Below are 15,431 nucleotides of genomic sequence, written 5' to 3'. Positions count from 1 at the left end.
GCAATGGCAAAATTAACAGTATGCAGTAACAGTATAAATTTGAGACTCAGTTTAAGCAAGAATGGCTTTCCTATATATTACATGTCACACAACAAGGCAAAGTCAGATATGGAGTAGGGTGTAACACTCCCCCAGGCAGTTTTAGTATGCAGTCTGGGGGTACTCCTGGACTTGCAGCTCTTGCTCAAGGACAGCCTTCACTTAAATATATCTTGTGCACCAGTTGTGCCTGTTCCGAAATCAGAAAGTATTGTTCACAGTCACTCAAGTCTTAGTCACCTCCCAGTTGGACTACCGCAATGAGGTCTAGACTGGGCTGCCCTTGAAGAACATTTAGAAGCTTCCACTGGTCCAGAATGCAGTGACATGTTCAGTATTGGTATACTATAGTACATCCATGTAACACTGCTGCTACATGAGCTGCACTAACTCCCAGCAGGCTTATGGGTGCAATTCAAGGTGCTGGTTGTCATCTTTAAAGCCTTACATGGAACAGGGTCAGGTGTAGAGAATCAGGAGATGACCTTCAGAGAAATAGGCAAGAACTGTTATATAAGCAAAGAGGGCTGAAACATTCCTTAAATCCTGGAAAACAAGGTATTATTCAGAACAGATACAGCCATGTTCCTCCCTGATTCACTGGGATATAAGAGGGAGGAGAGGTAAAGCACCATCTAGCTTACAAAATTCTTCTACTATAGCCTATAGTAATAGTCTTCCTGTGGAGCCTGCTTCCCGATCTGGTCATCAGGTTCCCTATAGAAATTCCTGTCCCCAATGGTTTTTGCCCATCCCTCCAGTTCTGACAGAGTGGACATTCTCCGAGTCCCCTCATGAACCAGTGCCATCTAGGAGATCCTAGGATGTGTCCCTTTTCTGTCACGGTGCCTGCCTTGGGTAACAGCCTGCCCTCTGAGAGATATGGATGGCCCTGACCCTGCTTTCTGCAAGGCTGTAAAGACCTGGCTTTTCCTCCAGGCACTGGGGAAAGGATGTCAATGAAGCTCTGGAGTGGTGTACTATGTTGGTAATGAGATTTTTATGGGAACTTCAACTTGGTTTTTCTTTTAATTGGTTTGGTTAACTGCATTATGTTTGTATCTCTTTTTGCTCCCCAGAGTTCTACTGGTTAGATGGGTGGCCATATAAATTTGATTAATAAATACATTCATACATACTGTATATGCTTAATGTCTCAATGTGATACATGAATCAAAAATTATTTGTGATTTAAATTGATTACTTTTGTAAGAAATGTTTATCCTATTTATTTATTTATTTGATTGATTGATTGATTGATTGATTGATTTCTATAGCCGCCCAGAGTCACTTGCTGAGATGGGCGGCTATAGAAATCAAATAAATAAATCAATTCCCCCTTCGAAGGAAAAATTCAAAGTGACTGAAAATATTTAACAGTAAAACAACATCACATTCTACAAGTATAGTTTCAGCAAACAAAAAGCAGCAGCAAAATTAAAACAAAGGGCCAAAGATAGCAAGCAATAAATAACATTGCTTGGTTAACTATCATTAAAAATGTTCCCACTGTATTGATTTCTCTTTCACATTCAGTAATATCAAGAGGACTTACCCATTCATAATCCCATCCCTCTTGGATATCACAGGCTGTCCTGGCAATTGCCAAGAAACATAAAGAACCCTGAGACTATGATGTAAGTAGTACTAAATATAATAAGGAAGGAGTGGACTATAGTTTTCACATTTATATTTTCACTGTTATTATTAAACAGCAGCTTGGGTTTTGATGGAAGGTCCGCTGAAAGAAACTTTCACAAAATAGGATTTGAGTCTGTAGAGATGTCTATGACTGAGTTCCCATAGCATGCTAAGCCATAACGGGACATTTGTTTTTGTTTTCACATGATAGGTGAACCTAGCCTATAATTATCACCAACTTTCACAAGAAGAACTTGTGCTATTTTACACCTACTATTTCTAAATTAGTAGGTGTAGTACCTGAGTTTGATCCCAGGGGAAGCTGGATTCTCGGGTAGCCGGCTCAGGTCGACTCAGCCTTCTGTCCTTCCAAGGTTAGTAAAATGAGGACCCAGCTTGCTGGGGAAGGTGATGACTGGGGAAGGCAATGGCAAACTACCCCGCTCTATAGTCTGCCAGAAAAGCATTGTGAAAGTGGCATCCCCCCAAAGGGTCAGACATGACTCGGTGCTTGCACAGGGGACCTTTCATCTTTTTTTTTCACTTCTAAATTGGGAGAAAGATGACATTATGGCAAAACACCTGCAGAAATCCTATTACTAACCAAGTTAGCCTTCCACACTGAGCCCTTTTATTGGCCTGTTCTGTGTATGTCATTCTTTCAGGTTGTTCGACATAAAAATCCTTCTCAACACGAGGAACGGTGGTACTTGCAATAACTTCTTTTCTTGTTACCATTGCTATCTGTTCTGGGGAAAAATACAGGTGCGTATTACTGAAATTACTCCAAGCACAAAGCTATACCAGTACATTTACAGTTAAAGAAACAATCCATTCCTAGACAGTTCACTATAATATTAAAAAAACTATTTCCTATTCTAGGCCCTGTTTGACTTAGATTAGACCAAGGAGAGGCATCCTTTCTGGAATTGGAGGGAGGGCAATACTGGTCCCTGTGAGATTCTGCAGGGGCCAATCAGATGATTGAGACTGATGGGAGCAGAGCACGGATTGGGCCAGGCTGTACTCCCCCCCAAAAAAATTCACGCTAACTTCTCCCTGCTGTATATTGAGATTGTAATGTTGGGTGATCTGCCCTTCCTTCTCATACACAAGATCATATTTTGATCCTGTCTTATTTTTAAATAGCCACCACTAAAAACTGCAATTCCCAAAGTTCAAAAGTTGCAGGAAAGTACATTTGTTTGAAAATTCAAAGAACTTTCTAATCCCACTTATCTGAAATAAAAGAAGTACACATGCAGGCATTTAGAATAAAGATATAAACATTATTATTTATTTTTAATATGGCAATTTTGTACCTGTACTCTCTATTCCATAAAAATAATCATCAGGAGTGAAACCAGATTCAAGCAGTGCAGTTCGACATGCACCTCTAACCACTTCTTTGGCTAATTCTCTGAACTCTGACAAATGAGATGCCACCTAAAATTTCAATGCCATCAGAGATGAATGAATATTTAATTGATTTCAATTAAAATTATTTATGTAAAATCTTGAACAACTGAAACAATGAAACTTACATCTTTTAGTTGACTGAACTGAGTACCTTTAAATTCTATCAGTGTGTATATATAGTCCTTTTCAACTTGACAAAGTGCCATGTCACCAATTCGATAACACATTTCTTGGATGTTTAGAATTGCTGGTCTCAAACACTGCAAAACAGAACAAATCAATAAGACAGAAAGAACTACTACAAAGTACTGTGTAAGTTTCATTCTGAATAGCACAACGAAAGCAAATAGCTTTTATATTTCCATTAGATTTGAGAAGTTGGAAATCACATGGTTAGACCTGTTTGTTCTTTCTCCCTTCTCTGTCTCCCAGTTTCTTCTTATCAAGATGGGGTAAAGGGGTGTTGGTATGTTTCCACAGAAGTTCTCCAAATTGACTTAGAGATGTGGCTAGTTGTTGGCCTCTGGAAGATGGTGGGATATTAGGGATATCATCTCACTGAGTTCCCATATATTAAAAATACTGTCTTTTATTTTCCAAGTGACTACACAGAGCTATGCAATGTCTTTGTGATCCTGCATTATCATATATGTAATGTCAGGAAGGAACCAAGGTGTTGTTGTTGTTGTTTTTAAAGAAAATGAACAAAATGGCTTTCTAGTTTTTGAAAATAATACATTTCCAAATTCCATTCATGGAAAAGATGCTCCCAGTATTCACTAAGGAAAGGAAGGAGAGGCTGTATTTGCCAATAACTAAATGTATTCTTCAGATAGGAAAGCAAGGTATCATCATCATCATCATCATCATCGCATCAATAAATTCCATACCATCTCAGCTCCTTAAAAACTGCTCTAAGTGTGCAAAGGGATCTTCTTGAATAGCATAGAAGCAGGTCAAGGGATTACTGGGGAAGAATGGAATAAATGAAAAATTTCCCCTTTCTATTATCAGGCATTTCTGATAGTTCAACTCTCTTTCTGTTGGTAAAATATCTCTTTCTGTGAAGAGAGGTATATCTTTGGCTCTCTTCCAGAAATGAAAGTCTCTGTTAACTTTTTAGATTATGAGCTTTATTGACTTTCTATACTAACTAAAGTCTAGCAGCACTAATTCAGAGCTGTGGAACTACAAAGCTATGTTAATATCAATATATTTCACCACAAGGAAGTATACTGCAAATCATTTTGGTATTACTGAGTGACCTCTTCAAAACAATACAGTGTATTAGATTATCCAGTGTCCTTCACATGTATTATTTCAGTAATAAAAACACAATACATACAGCATTAACAATGAATAAGTTCTTCTGTAAAGCTCGGCGACATGCACTGATCTTTTTGGAGCGGACATTCTTTCTCCATACGTTAAATGACTTCCATTTGCGAAATATAGTAAATATAGTAATTTTGATAAGTGCTCTGTGATAGAGATATTCTTGCTCCCAGCGTTCAAGTTCCAGGTACTCAACTTCTCCATTATATGTATGAATAACTGCTTGTGGGCTAATAGTGTAGTAGTCATTTTTGTTAATGCAGTCATAATTTACAATTCTAAAAATAAATGAAAACAACTAGTTTAATAGGATAAATTAATTGCCAAGATCTGAATAAGCAATAACCAACTATCTGTGTATGTTTATTCTGTACCTGTAGGACACAGAACCTAATAAGAAAAATACTTGTTATTTTCAGTGTTCTTATTTAGAATCAAATTGCCATTCCATATCATGGGTTTTGCTACCAATCTATTAATTTGCAAGGAGGAATGGTGGCAATTGACATAATTCTTTTGATCGTGGCAAGACCTTTTCTAACACATCCTGGATAACAGAACACATTGCATTGTTTCTTTAATTACTAGATGCAGACTCCTCCATCAGATTTAGATAAAATCCTTGACAAAAATACAATATTGTGAAGCAAATTTTTATTTACCCAGGATGGAATGGAGTGATTCAGAATGACACCATTCCAGCTTCAATGCAAGACAAATGGTAGCAACTATAGTAGTTGTACTTCCCACCCAGGCCAAACTTTAGTTGTTCACGTTGAAGGCATAAATCAGGGTTTCTAAGTGCATTATTCAAATGTCCCTGCACAATTTCTGTAAAATTTAGCACACTTCATCTCTGCATGAAGCTCTATCCTGCATGAAACTGTTGCCCCAATCTGCTGAAAAACAGTAATATGACAGTGTTTATCCTATGCTAGATTAGGAGACAGTATATTTTGATTTTACCAAATCTTGCTCTGAATCCAAGTATTGGGACTTGCTCTGCAGTAAGTGGGAGGGAACTGGGACATTGTTGGAGTTCCAGTTCATGCCTTCAAAGCATATCACATGATCTCTGCATAGTCCTAATGGGAAATGACATATTTTCTCCCCATTTCTTTCAGCAATAGACTGCTAATTGCACTAGGATATTTAAACTACATGAATAGATGATTACTGTTTATGCAATAATTGTCAGTGTACGCTGTTAGCTGGTATATAAATTACCTGACAAAACAATATTGAAAACATACATTTGGCATATGATAATACTGTTCTTCAATGTTGCCACAACTGTTTGAAAAACATCTCATATACACTCATATATATAGCCTACTGTAAGGATTGCCTATTCTAAACACCATCAGACCCATAAGCAGGATCACAAAGATATCTGATTTATTAAAGAATAGTATGCAGGATCACAAAGAAAGCTGAGAATGGAAAAAGCACACCAAATGCAAACTAAAAACCCTCAGTGCAAATGAAATCCCTCCCCCCGTAGAATCTTCCCAGGCTCACAATCCCAGGTGCTCCTAACGGCTTCTGATGGTCCGCGGGAAAAGTCCTTCAGCAGAGCACATAACCCAAACACATTCCATTGAAATGAACATAGATACAGAGCTTGGCACAAGGTTTCACAGCAGCTCCCTCCCAACAGAAACGCGCGTCAGCACCATGGCATCTGAAACGTTACGATGTACAGTGCACATTGAAACAGTGAACATGACATACTGCCCCCCAAAATAAAGAAAACACTAAGCGGCAGGCTTCAAAGGGTAAGCCAAGTGGAAATGGCTAACTAAATCAGGAGCATTAACGTGGTGGGCAGACACCCATTCAGGATGAGGAAAGTGTTTCCATCGGACCAGATACTGAAGGGTGCCTCGAAGCTTGCGAGAATCAACGACCTCCTTGACTTCAAAGTGTTGTTGGCCACCAATCATGATTGGAGCAGGAGGAGGAGGTTGGGGATGCCAGCGGGAAGAGTGGTGGACAGGCTTGAGTAGGCTGCAATGGAAAACAGGGTGCGAGCATTTCAAATTGTGAGGCAGGACCAACTTAACAGTAACTGGATTGGTAAGACCAACAATAGGGAAAGGACCAATGAACTTGGGAGCAAGTTTTTTAGAGGGTTGTGGGGACTTGATGAATTTGGTAGAAAGATACACTTGATCCCCAATTTTGAAATCGTGTTGCAGAGAACGATGTTTATCGGCTTGAAACTTGTAAGCAGCCTGGGCAACAGCCGAAGCCTGTTGAATCACTGGCCAGGAATCAGCCAACTTAACAGCCCAGTCAGAGGCAGAACAGGATTGGGGAGGGGTTTGTGGCAGCTCAGGTATGGGAACAAAGTCATGACCAGAAACCACATGAAAAGGGGTTTGCCCGGTGCTTTGATGGACAGCATTGTTGTAAGCCACTTCAGCAAAAGGCAGCAAGTCCACCCAATTGTCCTGATGGTAATTTATGTATGCTCTAAGGAATTGTTCAAGGGCAGAGTTCAAAACCTCAGTAGATCCGTCAGTCTCAGGATGCGACGCTGTGGACAGCGCCTGTTTGGTGCCAATCAATTTTAAAAATGATTTCCAAAACAGGGAAGTGAACTGTGTCCCGCGGTCGGTGACCAAACAGGAGAGGCTACCGTGGAGATGGTAGATGTGGATGAGAAATAGGTGGGCCAATTACGGGGCCGACAGGATGGACGCACATGGAATGAAATGGGCTTGTTTGGAGAAGAAATCTTTTACAACCCAAATGACAGTTTTCTTCTGACTGGGGGGTAAGTCCACAATAAAATCCATAGAAATCTCATCCCAGGGACGGGATGGGCTGGCCACTGGCTGCAGAAGCCCCTGTGGTTTACCTCCTTTACGCTTTGACATGGCACAAACAGGACAGGAAGCAACATAGTCTTTTACATCACGCCTTAAGGTTGGCCACCAAAATTGACGGTGAACCAAATGTAAGGTTTTGACAAAACCAAAGTGTCCAGCAAGTTTGTCATCATGGGAACGCTGCAAAACATCAGCTCTTAAAGTTTCAGGCACATAAAGACGGTGTTCCACCCACACCAGACCGTTTTCAAAAGAAACATTGTCTCTATTAGCTAGCAACCAAATGTCAGATTTCAGCGCCTGGAGAAAGTCCTTCTGTAACTGACAAGGAACTTGCATTTTCCACTTCCCAGACAGGGCTGGGGGCGGGGTTGCCTGTGCACGGGTCTGGCTCCGAGTGACGGCAACCAAGCCCAGTTGTGGTTCAGTGAGAACAGTCCCAACTATATCTGCCACGTGGTCAGAGTCCTGAGGTAAACATGACAAAGCATCGGCCAGAAAGTTTTTCTTTCCCGGAATAAATTTTAACTGGAAGTTAAAGCGACTGAAAAATTGAGCCCAGCGAATTTGTTTAGGACTGAGACGCCGGGGGGTGCGGAGGGCTTCCAAATTCCTGTGATCGGTCCCAGCCTCGAAAGGGCATTTAGCGCCTTCCAGGAGGTGACGCCAGGCTTCCAAAGCGGCTTTTACAGCAAAAGCCTCTTTTTCCCAAACATGCCACCGGCACTCAGTTTCAGAAAATTTTCTGGACAAATAAGCACAGGGTTTCAAGTGATTTTCAGAATCTCTCTGTAACAATATAGCCCCCACTGAGGAGTCAGAAGCATCAACTTGGACCACAAAGGGGCATTCAGGATCGGGGTGCTGCAAAATAGGCTCAGCAGTGAAGAGGGTTTTTAACTTCTCGAATGCTGCCTGGCATTCAGGTGTCCAATTCAGCACCACCCCAGGGTTTTTTACCTTGCGTGTCTCCCCCAAACCCTTGGTACGTAGCAAGTCAGTAAGGGGCAAAGCAATCTCAGCAAACCCCTGGATAAATTGCCGATAATAATTACTGAACCCTAGGAAACTTTGCAATTGCCTCCGGGTGCAGGGACGTTCCCAACTTAAAATTGCCTGAATTTTTTCAGGGTCCATTTCAATGCCCTTGTCAGATACCCTATAGCCTAGATAGTCAAGTTGGGTTTTGTGAAATTCACATTTGGAAAGCTTGGTATAAAGCTTGGCATCTCTAAGCTTACTTAACACCTGTTTGAGAAGGCGTTCGTGTTCCTCCTTGGATTCAATGTAAATGAGCACATCGTCCAAATAAATCAGGACCCCTTTAAACAAATGATCATGTAATACTTCATTAATCAATTGCATGAAGACTCCGGGCACCCCTGCTAACCCAAAAGGGAGGACTTGGTACTGAAATGAACCCAGTGGACAATTAAAAGTGGTTTTCCACTCGTCTCCAGCTCGTACGCAGATGCGAAAATAGGCTTCACGAAGATCGAGCTTGGAGAAAATCTTCCCCTTTGACAAATGAGCTAACATGTCCTTCATGAGTGGGAGAGGGTATTTGTTGCAGATTGAGACGGAATTTAACCCTGATAGTCCATACAGAGTCTAAGCGTGCCATCTTTCTTTTCCCGGAATAGCACAGGGGCCCCAACTGGGGAATTTGCAGGTTCAATAAACTCCCTTGACAGATTTTTGTCGATAAAGTCCTGTAATGCCCCAAGCTCCTTCTGAGTCATTGGATAAATTTTTGGCTTGGGCAATTGAGCGTTACGAATCAACTCTATGGCACAATCAGTTTTCCGATGGGGGGGTAGCTGATCTGCTTCCATTTCTCCAAAGACGTCTGCAAAATCTTGGTATCGATCGGGCAAGCCTTCTAAACGTGCCAAACTAGGGTGCGGCATGGCAATTGCAGCCCTTCCAACCCCCGCGCTTGAAGCCCTCTCCACGATAGGGGCTTGGTAAAACCCATCCTTAAAAGTCAGAGTTCTGTGTTCCCAATTTATATGTGGGCTTTGATAGGTCAACCAGGGAATCCCCAGAATTACCAAGGTGTTGCCAACAGGTGCTACTATAAATTTTAAAGTCTCACGGTGGCTGCCCATCTGCATTGCGACAGTTCCAGTGAAATGGGTCGCCCCCCCCCCCCCGCCGTTGAACCATCCAACTGTGTGAAGATCAAAGGCTGCTGGAGGGGAAAGCTCAGCAGGTCCAAAGCAGCAACCAGATCAGGGTGAATCAGACACCTGGAACACCCAGAGTCAACTAAAGCCCAGACCTCTGTAGTCTTTGTGCAGGAGCCCAATTTCATTTTCACTGCTAGAGTGGGACAGTCAGCACTCACCATAGCATCCTCGCGCCCATCCTCCTCCACCTGCCTGCAGGTGCTCTTCATGGCAGGTGGCTGGCGTTTCCCGCCGGCTCCTTAGAGTCGTCTTCAGCCTCTCCCGAGAAGTAGAGTACTTCTTCAGCATCGGCTGCCCCCTTAGCTGCTGTCATCTGCCACGAGGGGGGCGGCGATTTGGCCGGCAGCTTGCCTGCTTGGTCTCCAGCCTTGGCTTTTGGGCAATCAACTGCTCAATGCCCTTCCTTTCTGCATCGGAGACACTGACCCCTCACATAGCGCCAATCTCTCTCCTCTTCCCAGGCTCTATAGCCTGGCTGGGTAGCAGTTGCAGCACTTCGGGGTCCCCTCATGGTGGCTGGTTGTCTTTCAGGACGTTTGGTTTGCATGTAGGTATGCTGGGCGTGCTCAGCTTTGCCAGCCAGCCAGATCCATTTGTACAATGTCTCTGGGTCGTCTCTACACAACGCCCACCACAGGACGTCCCTGTTGAGTCCCTCTTTAAACCGTTCTATTAAGGTTGACTGAGACCAGTTGGGGATTTTCCCAGCTAAAGCCTTAAACTGCAGGGCGTAATCAGCTACAGACAGTTGGCTGTAAGATCCTTCAGTGCCTTTTTAGCCCTTGCCTTGGCTAGAGGATCCTCAAAATGCAGCTTTAATGCCCACATGAATTCCTCAAAATCCTCAAGCTCAGGAGAGTCAGCCTCACTTAATTGAACATACCAGTCAGCTGCTCGTCCCTTCAGCTTGGTGGCAATGGCAGTTATTTTAGCCTCTTCGGAAGGGAAGTATGGTCCAAACTGCCTCATATAACTTTTAGCATTAGTGAGAAAGAAAGACAACTTAGTTGGATCTCCATCAAACTTGACAGAAAAGTCTTTCACCCCTGCTCCTGTTGGAGCTGAATTAGCGGCTGCTTGAGTGGTTGGGCCCCAGGTTACAGTGGTTCTTCCTCCTCGGGGTGGGGACACTGATGGTCCAACTCTGCGGGGTGGAGATTCATCTCGGCGCCGTCTCCGGCCCCGCTCCGCCAGCAGTCCAAGTGAGGGGATGGAGGATGATTGCGTGGAGCTGGAATCTCCTTCGCACTTCGGCTGCCCCCCCCATGACAGAGACAGGTTTTTTAGCATGTACTCCATCGATTCTAATTTGGCCTCTACCACTCTTAGCCTTTCAGGGGTTTGAGATTCCTCCCTCCCTCGCATGTTAGGCTGTCTCCCTGCTGATACCGTGGTAGATTCTACGTTTGGGGTCAGCGGGAACCGATACTTCCAGGACGCCTGGGACGTCCCTGGCTGGGGTTCTCCCATTTCATCCCAGGTGATCAACTCTGCGGGCGATTCACTGGGTGCCGGTTGCTCTGGTGCTCTCCCATCGTCGGATTCCTCTACCTCAGGGCTGGAACTCGAATCCTGCCGGAAACCTGAAGGTTCTGGGGTGAGGCTCAGTTCTCCACTCCTGACCATTGACTCGGGCATCAAGCTAGTCAGCTCCTCAAGTCTCTCGGTCGTGAGCTTGGATTTGGCCATCGTTAACTGTTTTCCCTCACAAGAAACTAATCTTGGTAGGAGCTAACAGTACAACTTTGGTGATTCTCAGCTTTATGTAAGGATTGCCTATTCTAAACACCATCAGACTCAAAAGCAGGATCACAAAGGTATCTGATTTATTAAAGAATAGTATGCAGGATCACAAAGAATGCTGAGAATGGAAAAAGCGCACCAAATGCAAACTAAAAATCCTCAGTGCAAATGAAATCCCTCCCCCCATAGGATCTTCCCAGGCTCACAATCCCAGGTGCTCCTAACAGCTTCTGATGGTCTGCGGGAAAAGTCCTTGAGCAGAGCACATAACCCAAACACATTCCATTGAAATGAACATAGATACAGAGCTTGGCACAAGGTTTCACAGCAGCTCCCTCCCAACAGAAACACGCGTCAGCACCATGGCATCTGAAACGTTACGATGTACAGTGCACATTGAAACAGTGAACATGACACCTACATCTTTTGAGCTGTATACATCATATAATTGGCCTCTTTATCAAATGTTAACAGTGTTCCTTGGACTGGACAATTTTATTTTAGTTCCCCCCTTTCTAAGAAAAAAGACATAAGCTTTCTAATTTGAGCACCACATCTATCAAGTAAAAACATATACATGTAAGAAAAATATAAGAACTAGATATAACTATATTAAGAAGTGCAACATATGCTATTTTTGAGTACTTTATATACAGTATATTAACCATCAGTAGGAGATTGGTATTATAAGTGGTAAATTTGTAAATTCATATTATTACTTTTTTATATATATAATCACTCTAAAATTTAAAAGTAACTCACTTCAAGTTATAGCTGTCATACTCAATTGATGATTTAGGCACTGCAGGAGTCAGGTATAGAAATCCAAGATTTTTGTTTTCACATATTATTCTTATAATCTGTAGAGGCTCTGTAATATTAGCTTTAATTACTTCCTCTGGTTCATTAAAGGTATACAAAGGTGGAGCTGAGCTTGGTTTGCAAGCACTTATCTTTACTACACTACGTGGTTGCTTAGGAGGAGTTGGAAGTCGTACCATAGCACTCAGCAACTATAAAAATAAAGGAAAAGAACTTATATATAAGTCTTAATTAAAAAAAAAACTTTATACTGTTGATTCCCTAAGCATATTTTGTGCTTTTTGTAAACACAGCATCTTCTTCTAGATTCTGACCTAGCAGTATAATATCACAGATTTATTGCATGCCAATAACATTTACAACTGCTTACCTATTTTTTTTTAAAACAACAACAATGCTGTATCATGGTTAATCACTATGTATACTAGTATAGCAGTGACTGTTGGTCTAGCAAGAAATAGTCTCTTCCTCCAGAATGACAAAAAATGGATTGGAAGCTTTCCCTTTCCAATTTAAATTAACAAGAAGTTTTAATTTCTTCTATAGTGTGGAAACTAAATTATGCTTTATTCAAGTAAGCCTTGATTGAAAATGTTTTGAGGAAACCATATTCAGGTTTTCGTTTCAGATTTAATGAGAAATTTTATTATCTTAAAGCTGCAGGAAAGTGTTTCTGAGCTCTTTGTTGCAGTCATGGAGAGGGGAGGGGAGCCACGTAAGAGGGCCAGATAAATATATTTTGCTTCCTGAAGCAAAGCACAAGATGCCCCCCTCCACACTCACAATTCAATTGGCCCAACACCTGCATATTACTTCAGTGCTTATGACAGAATAGCATCCTCTACCAGCCTTCTCAGGGGTTTATTTATTTATTATCTCTTTATTGATAACATTTATTTACCACCTGAAACCAGAAGGACTCTAAACTGCTTACAAAATTTACACATAAATGCAATGCAAGTTGACATATTAATTAAAATGGTAATCCAATTAAGCTTCAGTTTAATTAATGTTAAATAATAAATAATACATTGAATTAATTGACTATGGCACAGCTTGTTCAATTAAGACCTGAAGGCCTTCTGGAAGAGCAATATTTTCATCTGTCCCCAGAAGACCTTGAGGGTGGGGGCCATCTTTGCCTCAGTAGACAAGCTATTTCAGGGGAAGAGAGCTGCTATAGAGAATGCCTATTGCTCAGCCCCTCCTGCCATACTTTCTGATAGATGAGGACACTTAGCAGGTGATCCTTAGTTCTCCAGGTAGGAGCAGAAGAAAGGTGATCCTTAAGATATTCAGGCCATGAAACATATATGGTTTTGTAGGTAGTGACAAGTACGTACCTTGAATTACACTCAGAAACTTATCAGTAGCTCGTGCAGCTCCCACAGCAGAAGTGTAACATGGCAGTATCATCCTTTTTATTTTTTGTATTTAAACTTCAAAAACTTTTCATTCAATATTTCTTTTAAAAATGTTAACTATGATTTTATATAAAATCTAAGTAGCAATATAATAATAAAACTATATTGTCATTTTAAATTAACACTATAAAACTATGACAAAAACGAAAACCAGGACTGCACTGGTCTTAAAGTGAACCTCCTTCAGCAGATGAAAACCATTTATTGCAAGTTTAAAAGCAGTTTTAAATAATGAAAAAGTACAACTGGCCATATTCACTTTTGAACAACTCTTACATTAATAAGGCAGTGAAATCTCCTTTTATGTATTTTTTAGAATTTAAATAAGTGGAAAGTGACCTGAATTTGGGATGCCTAATAATGTTTTAAAGCATACTGAAAAGATGATCCCTGCATGTTTCAATACAGATATTTCATTCACTCCAACATGCAAGGAATACTTTTAAAATTATATTTATTACAAATAATAAATGATAAGTGCGTTCAACATATTTATTTGAAGGGGAGATTAAAATATTAAAAATGTAAAAGTATTCATTCACAATCTATAAGGACAGACAATACCTGTCTTTCTTTTAGTTCTTCACGGAGTTCAGATAAAATTGGTTCCACTGTACCAGGCCATTTTCTTTTCTCTGCTGAAGTTTTAGGCTGTAATACTCCAGCTGCTAACAATTTTTCCCTGTTCTTCTGGTATATATATTCAGGGTGCTTTTGGTGCTGATATACTTTTAACACAGGCTAAAATGAGAATAAAGTAATTTTTAAAAAAAGCAAATAACTCATCCATAGACACATTTTAAACAGGTTAATAGACAATAAAATTAAATTAGCTAAGTATAGACCCAGTTATAATTCTTTAACTGGAGATAGTGAAGAGAGCATGTACCAATGTTTGGGTGGGGGATCTGATAAGCTGAAGAGCCATGGTTTGTTTTGCATAGGTTGCACATTCTCTTAAAGCAAAGGTTCATACTGTTAGTGACAATTGTATGGCCTGCCCTTGGGGGAGGGGAGGGGAGGGGGACAAATCCTGGAAACTTCAACTATTATATTGTACCAGGCTGGTTCTGTGTCACTGGATACCAATTATTTTCAAGGCTCAAAACCCCATAGTTACAGAATGCATTGATTAATCGTTCTTTACATAACTATTGTAGATTGCATATTAAGACTAAATTTGTCTACTAAAAGATCCAGGAAATTTTAAGTTGTAAGGTAGGATATCATGAAATTGACCTAATCAGGAGCATCACTGCAATATTTGGTATAACACTTACTCATACAAGAGAATTGTATCTCCTCAAACCTTTTCTGATAAGCAATTGTCACTCTAATATTAAACTGTTTTATCTCTGCAGTTCCACACTTCAGAACCAACTGACAACCAACACAGAGTTATAGACTTATCTTCAATTTTCTATATATAACTACTAAAATTAATGAGATTTATACACCAGTTCTTCATAGGACTAAAATTATCTGAAAAACAATCCACAGTGTTTCCAAATAAAAAATAAAATACAGTCTTAAAATCAAAATCAACCTACTAAAGGCTCCAGTTTTATAGGCTGCTGCCGCTTTCTAGTTCTTTCTTGAGATTTTGTATTATGTTCAAATTTCAGAGCTTCAGGATTTAGTACCATCTGTTTTGGAGCCATGCTAGCCAGTCTATTTCTTAATTCATTTCTTGAAGGAGAATTTTTCCCGCTAGAAGAAGACTGTTCTCCACTTGAACTCGTTTGATCACTTTTACCAGCTGCTGATTCCAGTGATGGGATGGAAGGCAATAAGATTCTTTTTGACATAGTGGCCTGAAAATAAAATATGTAAGCTGTTTTGAAGTCTAATAAAAACAAACTGCCTCATAAATATTAACATGTAACAACGAAAAGGCATACATGATAAGAATATCACAAGAAAATATGTATTGGTATAATCAGATTAGAATCTTAGAAACATCATACTGTTAAAGAAGC

The 15,431-nt window shown here is 40.8% G+C and overlaps 1 protein-coding gene across 1 annotated transcript in view; it reads right to left on the bottom strand.

Moving 5' to 3' along the window:
• DNAH6 (dynein axonemal heavy chain 6) overlaps positions 1-12,211 on the bottom strand; it is a 168,997-nt gene extending 156,786 nt beyond the window's left edge. Inside the window, exons 1-5 of the mRNA XM_063294890.1 lie at positions 11,969-12,211; positions 4,445-4,712; positions 3,225-3,359; positions 2,993-3,126; positions 2,285-2,389 (exon numbers count right to left, since the gene is read on the bottom strand). Of these exons, the coding sequence (XP_063150960.1) occupies positions 2,285-2,389; positions 2,993-3,126; positions 3,225-3,359; positions 4,445-4,712; positions 11,969-12,207 (881 nt within the window). The 5' untranslated portion in view covers positions 12,208-12,211. The remainder of the gene's footprint in view (positions 1-2,284; positions 2,390-2,992; positions 3,127-3,224; positions 3,360-4,444; positions 4,713-11,968) is intronic.
• Positions 12,212-15,431: the final 3,220 nt, after the last annotated feature.

Source organism: Candoia aspera, chromosome 2 (assembly GCF_035149785.1).
Source record: "Candoia aspera isolate rCanAsp1 chromosome 2, rCanAsp1.hap2, whole genome shotgun sequence".
Lineage (NCBI taxonomy): Eukaryota > Metazoa > Chordata > Lepidosauria > Squamata > Boidae > Candoia > Candoia aspera.
This window is presented reverse-complemented; position numbering and strand designations above follow the sequence as displayed.